At 35.8% G+C, this 13,537-nt stretch overlaps 1 protein-coding gene and 1 long non-coding RNA gene across 2 annotated transcripts in view; both read right to left on the bottom strand.

The window, feature by feature from the left end:
• Positions 1-433: 433 nt before the first annotated feature.
• LOC133821041 (uncharacterized) lies at positions 434-788 on the bottom strand. Its single transcript, XR_009887279.1, has 3 exons — positions 700-788; positions 567-598; positions 434-474 (listed from the first exon to the last, which is right to left on the bottom strand). It is a non-coding gene; the product is annotated as an uncharacterized LOC133821041 (long non-coding RNA).
• A 5-nt stretch (positions 789-793) lies between these two features.
• LOC133823871 (nudix hydrolase 14, chloroplastic-like) overlaps positions 794-13,537 on the bottom strand; it is a gene marked incomplete at its 3' end in the record, with an annotated part of 32,585 nt that continues 19,841 nt past the window's right edge. Inside the window, exons 2-5 of the mRNA XM_062256723.1 lie at positions 1,760-1,865; positions 1,359-1,436; positions 1,043-1,135; positions 794-907 (exon numbers count right to left, since the gene is read on the bottom strand). Of these exons, the coding sequence (XP_062112707.1) occupies positions 794-907; positions 1,043-1,135; positions 1,359-1,436; positions 1,760-1,865 (391 nt within the window). The remainder of the gene's footprint in view (positions 908-1,042; positions 1,136-1,358; positions 1,437-1,759; positions 1,866-13,537) is intronic.

The raw sequence follows: 13,537 nt of genomic DNA, 5'->3' as shown, positions 1-13,537 counted from the left end.
TTTCAATCTGAGACATGGAAAATAAAAAGTATTTAAACCATCCTTTTTTAATGCTTTCTTATTATGTGCCATTTTACGAACTAAGGCTATGTTTCAATTCTTATGAATCTATGCTTATTAAATTCTTATTTTTTTTCATAATTTTATGATATTTTAAATGTTATTCAACTTACACCTCAATCCAATTCGAAACCTACCTTTCGATTCAATTGAGAAAATTGCCTTCAATCCTGATATAGTTTTTTACAACCTTTGACTAGAAAAATGAAATTATACTTATTAACACACAATAGAGGGAGCTTGAAAGAAACTTAAACTGTCTGATATAAGTATAACAATGAACTTTTTTCAACATTTTGATACAACCTAGAATGTTAATAATGGCAAAGATAATCAAGTAATTAAGAACATTGAGCTAATGAAGCTGCTCTCACATTTACCCCATTGTAATGATTCTTTTCCTGTGCTCTTCACCTGGCAAAGTGCAGAATTTTTAACACATATTAGTTTATATTAATAAGAAGATTAATGGAATATTTATGAGTATAAATATACAAAGGACTCACCATGGCTTCAAGAGAATTTCTGTTGGTTTCACCTGAAAAGCTCAGAGTATCACCATCAAGAATTGTTGGTAATATTAGTAGCTTATTTTTATTGTTATATCTATCAATATGCTGATATGTATATATAACATACATCCAAAGCCCAAAATAGCAGTGCTCTGTAAGGCATCTCTTTTTGCAGCTAATGGGTTTGAAACTGAAAAATGATGAGAAACAATAGCCCCCAAAATAGCAGTGCTCTGTAAGGCATCACGAACTTCAGTCCCAACAATATCACCCTCGTCATCATCCAACATTCCAGCAGGCAATTCCAAAACGAGCCTACCAATTGGGACCCTTACCTTGAGAAAACAAACATACAAGATTTTGCAGCAAGATTTTAGCAATGAAAAAAGAACATTAGTCATCATTCCTTTTCTTTCTCCTTTTTAGCTAAAGACTCAAAACAACGTAAGCCAAAAGTAGAAGGATCAAACCTGCTCAGTGAGAACAGCATAAGTCTCATCTTCTGAGTCCAAAAGAATCAGAATGGCTACAGCTGGTCCTCGGGCAAAAACAATACCTGGAACCTAAACACGTTTCAGTCAAAACAGAAACAAGGAGAAGATGACTGAAAGCAAGCATCAAAGAAGTAATGGAAAAGGACAAAACCCAGATCAACTTGTTGACTAAATACTTGGATGACAAAGACCAAATGAAATGGATAGAAAAGAAAATTAAAAGTTTAATGTCATTGTTAATATATAAATATAATAGACTCGAAATACATGGGGGGAAATGATTATAATATACCTTTTTGCCAGTAGATTTGTCAAGAACATCTGCTTTAAATTTGAGAAACCCAATGCGCTTTCCAAACATATCCACTCCCTAATATGAAGAAATCATCGCTCAATGGAAACCATTACAAAGTAATGATATGTGCACACAAAAAATTAAATAATAAGTGATGTAATGATTATTTCAATCAACCACATGAAACCCATTGTTTTAAAAGTCACTAAAAAATGTTTTGATGCATATTCTGTGTGTTATTCGGTGAAATGCTCACCAAGTCCTCAATCTAAACCAAATGGTTTTTTTTTCTTTTCAGCAAGTGTGTTTTGAAAAGGAATTATGCACAGACCAAATGTCCCTCCTTTATTTTCCAATCAACCAAGAAACAATACGAGAAAATTGAGTGAAAAAAGAACCTGAATTAAGACTTGTTCTAGAGACAAGTCACCTCCAGACAAAATCCCAGTCTCACTTTCGATGTTCTTCAACCACTGCTTAAACAAAGATGAATCTATGGCGCTCCTACCCAAAATAAATAAATTAAAAAAATCAAGCACAAACTTTCCATTTTTTTTGTTTATTTATTTAAATTTTTTTGATTGTAAAAAGGGTTTCACAAACCAGAATTCCAAATCGGATACACCAAGAGCAGCGACGATTTGACCGAGGCGAGCTAGTTGAGATTTGAACGTGTGAGGGCTTGGGCCCACGTGGGTCGAAGCTTCGACGCCCTCTGAAGATCCCTAGCCAGCGCGTGTAGGGGAAGGTCGAGCTCCATAAACACAGGCGAGAGAGAAAGAGCAAAGGAGAGAGGTCTGGTGGGAGAAAGAGATCCGAGAGAGAGGAGAGAGAATGATGAGGAAAAAGGAGAAGGAATTGTGTCTACGGTCTCCCAAATTTTTAGGTCACAAAATGAAAAAAAATGCTAAGTGGCGGGATGGTGAAAATTATTATCGCCTTTTTTCATAAAGTGCCCCAACATAGTACTCTAGCATAATACTTTTTGATTAGTATTATATTCATGTGTTATGGAAATGGGTATTTGGTGTAGTGTGTTACAAGTCTATTATTTTTAAAACGATGGAAGTAAGACGCATAGAATTATCGTTTTAAACGCCACAATTACGCAACGTTCCCACGTATGCATGTTACATGCAAATTCACTTTTACGTCCAAAATTATGTCTATTATGCAACCATGTAGTTTTTATAAAAGGATCATGCATGCAATATAGGTAGAATGAGCATTATTCTTTTTATGACCTTATGTGTAACTAAGCATATTTGTATGTTGTGTGTAACTCTTACCATGTGTGCATGGCCCGTGCACACATGAGTTATATGAGAGGGCAAAATAGTAATTATGTGAAGCTAAGGGATGTCATTTTGATTATGGTATAGACTCGTTGAGAAGTTGTGGTTTTACTTAGCTTGGACCTGGGTAAGGAAGTTAGATAGAATTTATGATTGTTTATGCTATGAATGGTAAGACTGTTTGTATGAATGAAAATGTTATGAGTTATGAAATGCTATAATGTGATGATATGTTGGCTTGTATGAATGTTGTATGATATGAATAAATGTTAGTGTGATGAATGAGACACATCAAATAAAGAGGTTACTAAGGATATGAAGACGTAACCGAGTTATATGTAATGGTTGTTAGTGTGTTGAACGCGACACAACAAATGAGTTACTAAGGATATGAAGACGTAACCCGAGTTACTAAGGATATTAAGACGTCACTCCAAGGGTGGACGCGCCAAGGTTATTCAAGGACCAGAGACTCATGTTTACCTCAAAGGGTGGCATGGACAAGTTAGCGGGCCATGTTCACAAGGAATTGTTTATGATTATGTTATGATGTTTTGTGATGTTATAATGTTTATGATATGATGATGACATTATGTTGACGTGAATATGTTTATGATTATGATTTTGACGCCATTTTTATGATGATGCTATGATGTATAAAGATAAATGAAAGTGCTTGGAATTTGTTGTATCTTACTGGCTTATTGTTTGTACTTCCTTACTGGGCTTTTAGCTCACCCCCCTTACTTTCCCTTCCAGGTAGCAAATAGGTTTCTCTATGGCATGCATGGTGATGTGGGGAGTTCTGTCGTCCTGGTGTGTATGGCGTGGGGCATCCTATGGACGAGAAACGATCAATTCTATACACCATTTTCTTTTAATGATGTTACGTTTAATGAGACTTTTCAAACTTGTCAGTGGGGTTTAAATTTTTGGATGTTTTAGAACTTTGCATGAAACTGATATTTTCTTTTTAAACTATTGGGCCCAACTTGCATGTTTTCAGCAAGACCCCACTGAAACCTTTATAATAAGTGGCTTTCTATTATAAACCAATGAAAATGTGAATGTTTTATTAAGTACTAGTTTAGTGCATTTTGCAAATGGTATCAGAGACAGGTCGTCCATGTTTCCAAGGACCCTCCCCATACACGCTAAAGACAGGAAGATCTCACCTCACCGCGTCGTAAGTATTTGTTCTATATGTTATCGTTTCCTTTTTGCTTTTAATTTTTTTTTAGTTTTGTAATTGTTGTGTGGAAAGTATGTCTCTAGTAAACTTCTCGATGAGCTCAATGGAATCTCAAGGGTTCATATAGATGATGTAAACACCGAGATGATTGGATATGAGCTCCCTGAAAGATGTTTGTTGAGAATGAACGTATTTAATGGATGAGATGCATCATAGGAAATCGCAAGTATGACACTATCAAGTTTAAAGTAAAGTTAAGAATGGATTACATCAATTATAATATAACTGGACACTATCAAGATCAAAGGACACATATGATTTGCGATACGATTGTTAATAAAGACATAGGTTAGGGAGCTTACTCCATGACATTATCTTGCGAGGTGATGTTGTTAACTAGATAGATACGTGAAGTAACAGAGGAGCACACAAGGTGGACATGCCACAACATTTGGTAGCAAAAATCAGCAAAAACCTCGATGGAGTAAATGGAGACTAAGGAGGCAGAGAGGCGAGCAAATCCATGATAACATAGTTCAACATATAGGACAATGCAAGCTACGAATTGACGCAACAATGAGGATAAGTAATGAGTTGCGACATGAAAAAAATAAGACAAAGGCTACTAACACAGACTAAGGATTTCTAGGGACAACAAGATAGTTAGCAATCCTAAAGATGGATTTGGTGGGACATGGTTAAGAAGACACAAACTTTAGACACCATGACCTAGGCTGACTTTGTACAAGTTTTTAGCAAAAAGTACTTCAATGCTATAGTACTAGCAACTAGAGCTAATGAGTTTGTGACACTTACATAAGGTAGTCCTCCAGTCACAAAGTATGCCTAGAAGTTTGACAGACTGGCAAGGTTTACATCTGAAATAGTCTCAACAAAGGCCGTGAGAGTTCAAGGATTCTTAAGGGGACTGAAGCCTATGATTGTCAGGGACATCAAAATGACTAGTACAGAGCTAGTTAGCTATGCTGAGATTCTGGACAAAGCTTTAGACACTGAGCATATGATGAGTTGTTTATGAAAGTACGATGCTACAAGGAAAGAGGCCAATAAGAGTAAGATCTTTCAAGAGAGTAACAAGAGGAGGCCTAATAGGGACAAAGTAGTGGCACTGACAAAAGGCCCAAGGTCACATCTCCCAATGGAAATCACAACAACCACAACAGTCACAATAATAATTAAAACCATGTGAATCATTGAAGCAATAAAGTTGAGCACCCCAAATGTCCTAAATGCTTGAGACGACATATGGGAAAATGTCAAGACAACACCAAAAAATGTACAAGTGCAGTTAGGCAAGACATCTGAGAAAAGATTGTCCACAATAAAAATCGGGACAAGATAGTAACAGCAATCTGGTGCCAGCAAGGGTTCTTGCCTTAACCCAGAATGAAGTGCCCAACAACAACACCGTAGTTACATGTTAACTCCCTATATCTGGTACAATGTGTAGAGTCTTAATTGATTCTGGAGAGACTCATTCTTATGTTTCCATGAATGTGATTGATAGAATGAATATGCCTCGTAAGATGTTTGAACACACCTTTAGTACATTGTTGCCATCGGGAGATATGATGTTGTCCACTAAGTGGTTACCGTCAACATCTGTAACGGTAGAAGGCAGAAAGTGCCCAGTAGATCTCATAGAACTGAGTATAGCAGATTATGATGTCATACTCGGCAATGGATTGGTTATCCAAACATGGGGCTGCGATAGACTGTCAAAAGAAGACCGTAGAGTTCAGGTCAAAGGAAGGAGGGGTCTTTTCCTTTAGAGGCGAAGTAGCGGGTTTTCGAACACCCATAATATCTGCACTGGAAGCACGGAATATGATGCAACATGGTTCTTTGACATTTCTGACTAGTGTAGTGGATAAGTCTAAGGATTCAGAATTAAAGCAGAAAATGTGCATATTATTTGTGAATTCCCGGAGGTGTTTCCCGAGTAATTACCAGGACCCTCGGACAGAGAAATTGAGTTTGTAATCAAGGTTGAACTAGAAACAACACCGATCTCTAAAGCACCCTAACAAATGTCGCCTACGGAGTTAAAGGAACTTAAGAACCAGCTACAAGAGTTGTTGGATAAGGGGTTCATAAGACCTAGCTATTCGCCATGGGGAGCACCAGTCTTATTTGTGAAAAAGAAGGACGGGAGTATGAGAATGTGCATTGATTAACGAGAACTCAATAAGGTCACCATTAAGAATAAATATCCTTTGCCTAGGATAGATGACATTTTTTATCAACTGCAAGGGGCAGTAGTATTCTTGAAGATTGATCTACGACCTAGGTACAATCAGTTGAAAGTGAAAGAAGGAGACATTTCGAAAATGACTTTAAGAACTCGCTACGGGCACTACGAATTTTAGTGATGTCTTTTGGATTCACTAACGCCCAGCCAACATTTATGGACATGATGAGCTGGGTATTTAAGGATTTCTTTGACAAGTTTGTGGTAGTGTTCATAGATGATATCCTTATTTACTCGAAGACCAAGGAGGAGCACAAGGAGCATTTGAGGTTGACTCTGAAAAGATTTCGAGAACATAAGCTATATGGTAAGTTCTCTAAATATGAGTTTCGGCTGGAACAGGTAACTTTCCTAGGGCATATAGTGTCCAAGAATGGAATAGCAGTAGACCCATCAAAGATTGAGGCCATTAGAGACTGACCCCAGCCAAAGAATGCCTCAGAAGTTCAAAGTTTCTTAGGATTGGCGGGTTACTATAGGAAGTTTGTTGAGGGTTTCTCAAAGATCGCAACACCATTGACCAACTTAACTCACAAGCATCATAAATGTTCATGGATAGAGAAATGTGAAGAAAGCTTTCAGACCATGAAGGATAAGTTGATTTCTGTGCCTATCTTTTGTGTTCCCATTGAGGAAGGGAAATTTGTAGTGTATTGTGTCGCATCAAAGAACGGTTTGTGATGTGTGTTGATGCAAGATGGGAAGGTGGTAGCTTATGCTTCCAGAAAACTTAAGGATTATGAGCAACAATATCCCACTCATGACCTTGAGTTGGCAGTAGTGGTGTTCGCACTAAAGATATGGAGACATCACCTATATGGGGTCAGGTGTGAGATATACACCAACCACAAAAGTCTAAAGTGCTTCTTCACGCAAAAGGAACTGAATATGAGGCAGTGAATGTGGTTGGAATTAGTGAAAGACTACAATTATGAGACTCTATACCACCCAGGGTCCACGAAAATGTACCAAGACCTTAAGGCATTATATTGGTGGCATGGAATGAAAAAGGATTTTGCTGAGTTTGTTGCTAGATGTTTGACATGCTAGCAAGTAAAAGCGGAACACCAAAGGCCAGCAGGGTTGCTCCAACCGCTCTATATTCCTGAATGGAAATGGGAGGATATAACAATGGATTTTGTAGTAGGGTTGCCTAGAACCACCAAGCAGCACTACTCTATGTGGGTAATAGTATATAGACTCACTAAGTTTGCCCATTTTCTGCCAGTTAAAACCACATACACGGCAGACCAATATGATGAATTGTACGTAAGTGAGATAGTGAGACTTCATGGGGTGCCAAAGTCAATAGTTTCTGGTCATGGGTTAGTTTTCATATCGAACTTTTGGAAAGGGCTACAAAGAGCTATGGGATCAAGACTAAAGTTTAGCACCGCTTTTCATCCTCAGACCAATGGCCAGTCTGAGAGGGCTATACAAATTTTAGAAGACATGTTGAGGTGCTGTGCTTTGGACTTTTCAGATTCTTGGAACCGATATTTACCCCTAATGGAGTTCTCTTATAATAACATCTACCAATCTACTATAGGGATGGCTCCCTATGGGATGCTATATGGGCGTAAGTGTAGATCTCCTCTGCACTGGGATGAAGTTGGGGAGAAACAGATTTTAGGCCCTGAAGTAGTTAGGGAAGCCAGTGAGGCGATTGAGATGATTCGCCAAAGGATGCTTACCGCGCAGAGTGGGCAAAAGAGCTACGTTGACCTTAAGAGAAAGGACATCGAGTTTTTAGTGGGCGAGTTTGTTTTCTTGAAAGTTTCGCAAATGAAGGGTGTTATGCATTTTGGAAAGAAGGGGAAGTTAAGCCCTAGATATATAGGTCCATTTGAGATTTTGGACAGAGTAGGGCAGGTTGCGTACCGTTTGGCACTGCCCCTAGTGTTAGCTGAAATGCATAACGTCTTTCACGTCTCGATGTTGCATAAGTATGTGTTAGACCCCTCTCATGTGTTGAGTTAAGGGCCGTTACAGCTGAAGCAGGACCAGAGTTATGATGAACAGCCTGAGCGCATTGTTGAAAGGGGAATCAAGGAATTGAGATCCAAAAGAATTCCACTAGTTAAGGACCTGTGGAAGAATAATACGTAACGAGAAGAAACATGGGAGTTGGAGGAAGACATGAAAGAAAGATACCCAGAATTATTTGGTAAGAAAGAATTTCGGGACGAAATTCCTTTTAAGGAGGGTATATTGTTGTGCACCAAATTATTTTTTTTTTGTTATTAAAATTTTGTGTTTTTATTTTATTTAAGTGTTAAGTGTAGTGATTTATTTTATTTAAATGTTTGTTTATTTTATTTGATTGTTTGTTTGCTTTATTTAATTGTTTGTTATTTTATTTAATTGTTGGTAGCATTTTTGTGAAATTAATTGTTAAATGATATGTAATTATTTTTATTTTTAAAATGTGATTATGTGAAATTTGGTTGAATGCACTAAGGTGCGTGGTAGGTAGTGATGCACCCTAGTGATTGAGTGTGTGCATGTGCATGGTTGCATGGTGTACTTGCATATAATTTTCTACACACTTTTATTTCCTTTTATTAGATTTATTTTAGCTAATTAAAATGAAAAAAAATAAATAAATAAAGAAGAGGAAAGATGGTAGACGTGTAAGACAAATGGGAAAGCAATCATTTGTCTTTTCCTAAATGATTTTGTTTTATATTTGATTTATTAAATATTGTTTGTATGATTTATTTTTGATTGATTGATTGTTAGTTGTATGAATGACATTTGATTGTTTGGATGCTATTTTATTTGGTATAATTATTATGTGAATTATTAGAAATTACTTTAAATCTTTTCTTTCCTTTTGGATTGGTGTTGTCGTGGGAATATGTGTGAGAATGGAAGAGTGTGTAGTAAACTATGCGTTGTAGTGAAGGACAAGGCTTCTAGATAAAATCTTGGAAACGTTTTCCATTATGGTGTAGAAGTAAATAAGGAAATGACTCATTTTAATTATGAGAGAATATGGGAAATTATCTAGGCATCATGGAGATCATATTTTCATATATATGATTTTCCCTAAGTAGTCAGCCAGCCTTGTGTATATAAAAAAGAAGAAAAAAAAATGGTAACCTCATTGCATCACACCAAGCTGCCAGCCACATAGTGCTAAGGGGGAAGAACATGAGAGAGAGAGAGAGAGAGAGAGAGAGAGAGAGAGAGAGAGAGAGAGAGAGAGAGAAGAAGGGAGAAAAGGAGGACTTCAAGAACTAGGTTGGTGTTCTTGATCTTTAAGTGGTTTGAATCTCCTAATCTATATTATCATCATCTTGGTGATAAGAATATTTTCTCTTTTTCTTGTTATGGGTTTCGAAAAAAAAAACCCCTAGGGTGGCCAAGGTTATTGTGCTCTTGTGTTCTTTAACACAATCAAGGAAGGTAATAGAAATTTTCCTCAATCTCTTGTTGTTTGGGTGCTTGTAATCTCTTGTGTCATGTTTGGGATTTTTCTTTCAAAAATATGATTATAACCTATGGAAATCTCAATGTTTGGTCATTTTAATGAGGTGGTTATGTTTTTGTTTTGTTTGAATTTTTCTAAGATTTCTTGAAGGGCATATATGAATGCTAGTGGTGGTTTTATTTCTCGTAAAGAATATATGGTTTGTTATTAAAACCCATGGGAATGTTTGGGAGATTATGTGTTGATGCGATTTATGTGAAGGTTTGTGCTTTATGTTTATGTTTCTATGATCATTTTGAAAATAGTGATTTATGTAAAGGCATCCAAGGATGATGATAGATATATGCTAGGTTTCATGTGAATGTAAATGAGGATTTTGGTATTTATGTTTATGTTCATATTGGTTTCGGCCTAGGGATATTATTGATGCATGTTGGTCATCTTATTTTATGTCACATATACTCATTAGAAATATGCTAGGTTATTTGGTTAGTTGGGAATTTGTCTCAAGTCTCTTATAAATGATGATACATGAAAGTTTTGGTTTGAGTAATTATTTAAGCATGATGTAAAAATAAATTTCATGATTAAATATGCTAGCTGATTTTGTGTATAATTGGTGAGAAATTTGGTGAAATAATAATTTGCATGCATAATTAATGTCCCAAATGCTATGTTGATTTTATGAAATTAAAAGGGTATTTTAAGTCATAATAAAATGATATTTTTACTCAAATAAATACATACAGAATTTTTATATATTTTTAGAGAAAATATGAGGTTTTAAATTCAATATGGTGATTTTAATGATAAATATGATTGCTGGACTAAGTACATTTGGGGTTCTTCTAGTAAGAAAGATTGTCTTTGGGTTAAATTGATTAATTCCATTTATCTTAAAAATCATACTATATGGAGTATTCCTTTTAAGCAAGATATGAGTTGGTACTTCAAGAAGCTGCTCAAAGTTAGACAGTCTACTGACCTTCATTCATTGCAGCTTGCTGAAAAGGGAGGGAAGTTTAGAGTTAAGAAGTTCTATTTGTCTATGATTTCTGCTCAAAGAGTTATATATGCAGAGACGGTTTGGAACAAACTCATTGTGGCCAAGCATAGATTTATCTATTGGCAGATTTTTAACGCTCAATTGCTGACCAGAGATCACTTGAGCCGCTTCATCCCCATCATTTCCTCCCTTTGCCCAGTCCGTGACCTGGTCTTAGAATCACATAGTCACCTCTTTTTGAACTGTCTCTTTGCCTGAAGGCTTTTTGGGGAAATTAGCAGCTGGCTTGGGGTCTTTAAGTGGCCGACTTCTCAGGTGGAGCTCCAGGAATGGTGCCTTTCTGCTACAAGTGACTTGAAGCACCAGATTCTCAATGCTGTTTTTGCAGCTACTTTGTATTTCATTTGGAAAACAGAAACAATTGCATTTTTGAATTAGCTTGTTATAACACCAGTAGTGTTAGCTCTGAAATTAGGGAAGTTGTTAAATGTAGAATCTTGGGTTTGGGTCTTCTTAGAGCTAGCAAAATGGACAGTTATTTGATCAATATTGTAGAGGGCTGGTAGCTGCTTCTCTTTGAGTTCAGCGGCTGCTTATTTAGCTGCTGTGATCTTTGCTTCAGCAGCTTTTCTTTGTACTGTTTTGAATCTGTTGGTATTGAATAATAGAATTCTTCTTTTGTTAAAAAAAAAATATATATGATTGCTGGAATTTTTGTAAAAAAAAAAATGTGAAGTGTGTTTTAATAAGAGGAATTTGATTAGTATTTGAAATAAATTAAAACCCTAAACTATGGTAATATTAAAAATGGTATTTTTAATATAGTATGAGTGTTTATTTTAATAGTTATAATCTTTCTTTATTTTGATTTAGAAAAAGAATTGAATTTAATTCAGATTTTTAAATAAATTTAATGGTGGATGAAAGTTTAGTTTAATAAATGTAAAATAATTATTTGATTGTCACCTATGAATTTATGTTACATAAAATTAAGTCTTAAAATAATTCAAGCAAAAGTACTTTTTCCACACTTAAAATATATATTTTTCTCACATCAATTATGTAACACAATTAATTAAAATTAAATTGATATTTTCTAAGGAAACATGGTAATCATAGGTATTTTAAATGAATTCCAAGCCTTTGTTATTTCCTTGTAATTTGAAAATAATAAATGGATTTATCACATATATTTTTTTAAATGGCTAAATAAAACTATTTAAAAAATAATAATGTCTTGAGAGATTTAATCAATCTAGTAATTTTAAGAAGATAATTAATAGTAAACAAAGCATGTTACAAGTCTATTATTTTTAAAACGATAGAAGTAAGACACATAGAATTATCATTTTAAACGCCACAATTACGCAACGTTCCCACGTACGCATGTTACATGCAAATTCGCTTTTACGTCCAAAATTATGTCTATTATGCAACCATGTAGTTTTTATAGAAGGATCATGCATGCAATATATGTAGAATGAGCATTATTCTTTTTATGACCTTATGTGTAACTAAGCATATTTGTATGTTGTGTGTAACTCTTACCATGTGTGCATGGCCCATGCACACATGAGTTATATGAGAGGGCAAAATAATAATTATGTGAAGCTAAGGAATGCCATTTTGATTATGGTATATGCTCGTTGAGAAGTTGTGGTTTTACTTAGCTTGGACCTGAGGTAAGGAAGTTAGATAGAATATATGATTGTTTATGCTATGAATGGTAAGACTGTTTGTATGAATGAAAATGTTATGAGTTATGAAATGCTATAATGTGATGATATGTTGGCTTGTATGAATGTTGTATGATATGAATAGATGTTAGTGTGATGAACGCGACACATCAAATAAAGAGGTTACTAAGGATATGAAGACGTAACCGAGTTATATGTAATGGTTGTTAGCGTGTTAAACGCGACACAACAAATGGGTTACTAAGGATATGAAGACGTAACCCGAGTTACTAAGGATATAAAGACGTAACTCCATGGGCGGACGCGCCGAGGTTATTCAAGGACCAGAGACTCCTGTTTACCTCAAAGGGTGGCATGGACAAGTTAGCGGGCCATGTTCACAAGGAATTGTTTATGATTATGTTATGATGTTTATGATTATGATTTTGACGCCATTTTTATGATGATGCTATGATGTATAAAGATAAATGAAAGTGCTTGGAATTTGTTGTATCTTACTGGCTTATTGTTTGTACTTCCTTACTGAGCTTTTAGCTCACCCCCCGTACTTTCCCTTCCAGGTAGCAAATAGGTTTCTCTATAGCACGCGTGGTGATGTGGGGATTTCTGTCGTCCTGGTGTGTATGGCGTGGGGCATCCTATGGACGAGAAATGATCAATTCTAAACACCATTTTCTTTTAATGATGTTACGTTTAATGAGACTTTTCAAACTTGTCAGTGGGGTTTAAATTTTTGGATGTTTTAGAACTTTGCATGAAACTGATATTTTCTTTTTAAACTATTGGGCCAAACTTACATGTTTTCAGCAAGACTCCACTGAAACCTTTATAATAAGTGGCTTTCTATTATAAACCAATGAAAATGTGAATGTTTTATTAAGTACTAGTTTAGTGCGTTTTACAGTTCCGGAGGAACCTTCAACATAACTTAATAATATCTGAACATGTCTTAGTATATCTTACCATAACGTCGACGGGTGTAAACTAATTACACCAGTTACCCAGACTCCTAGAAGAATTCAGCATACTTTCTTAGTCATAGAGATTTGATTCCGGAATAAACTTAGTTACGTGTCATGGGGTTTTACCAGACTCTTATGCCACATGTGTTAAACCAGACTTCTTACATGTTGCAGTAGCCAACCGACCTTAGTTGCATAGTCACCGTTGGCGAACCGATTTCTTAATTAGTTCCCGGTAGCTAGTCGGAGTTCGTAGTCGTCGTGGTAGCTAGCCAGACTGCTTACCTTAGTCATGAGTATGTGAACCCTCTAGGAC

Source organism: Humulus lupulus, chromosome 3, assembly GCF_963169125.1.
Source record: "Humulus lupulus chromosome 3, drHumLupu1.1, whole genome shotgun sequence".
In the NCBI taxonomy this organism is placed as follows: Eukaryota; Viridiplantae; Streptophyta; class Magnoliopsida; order Rosales; family Cannabaceae; genus Humulus; species Humulus lupulus.
Note: the sequence above shows the minus strand (reverse complement) of the source record. Positions and strands in the feature narration are given on the sequence as shown.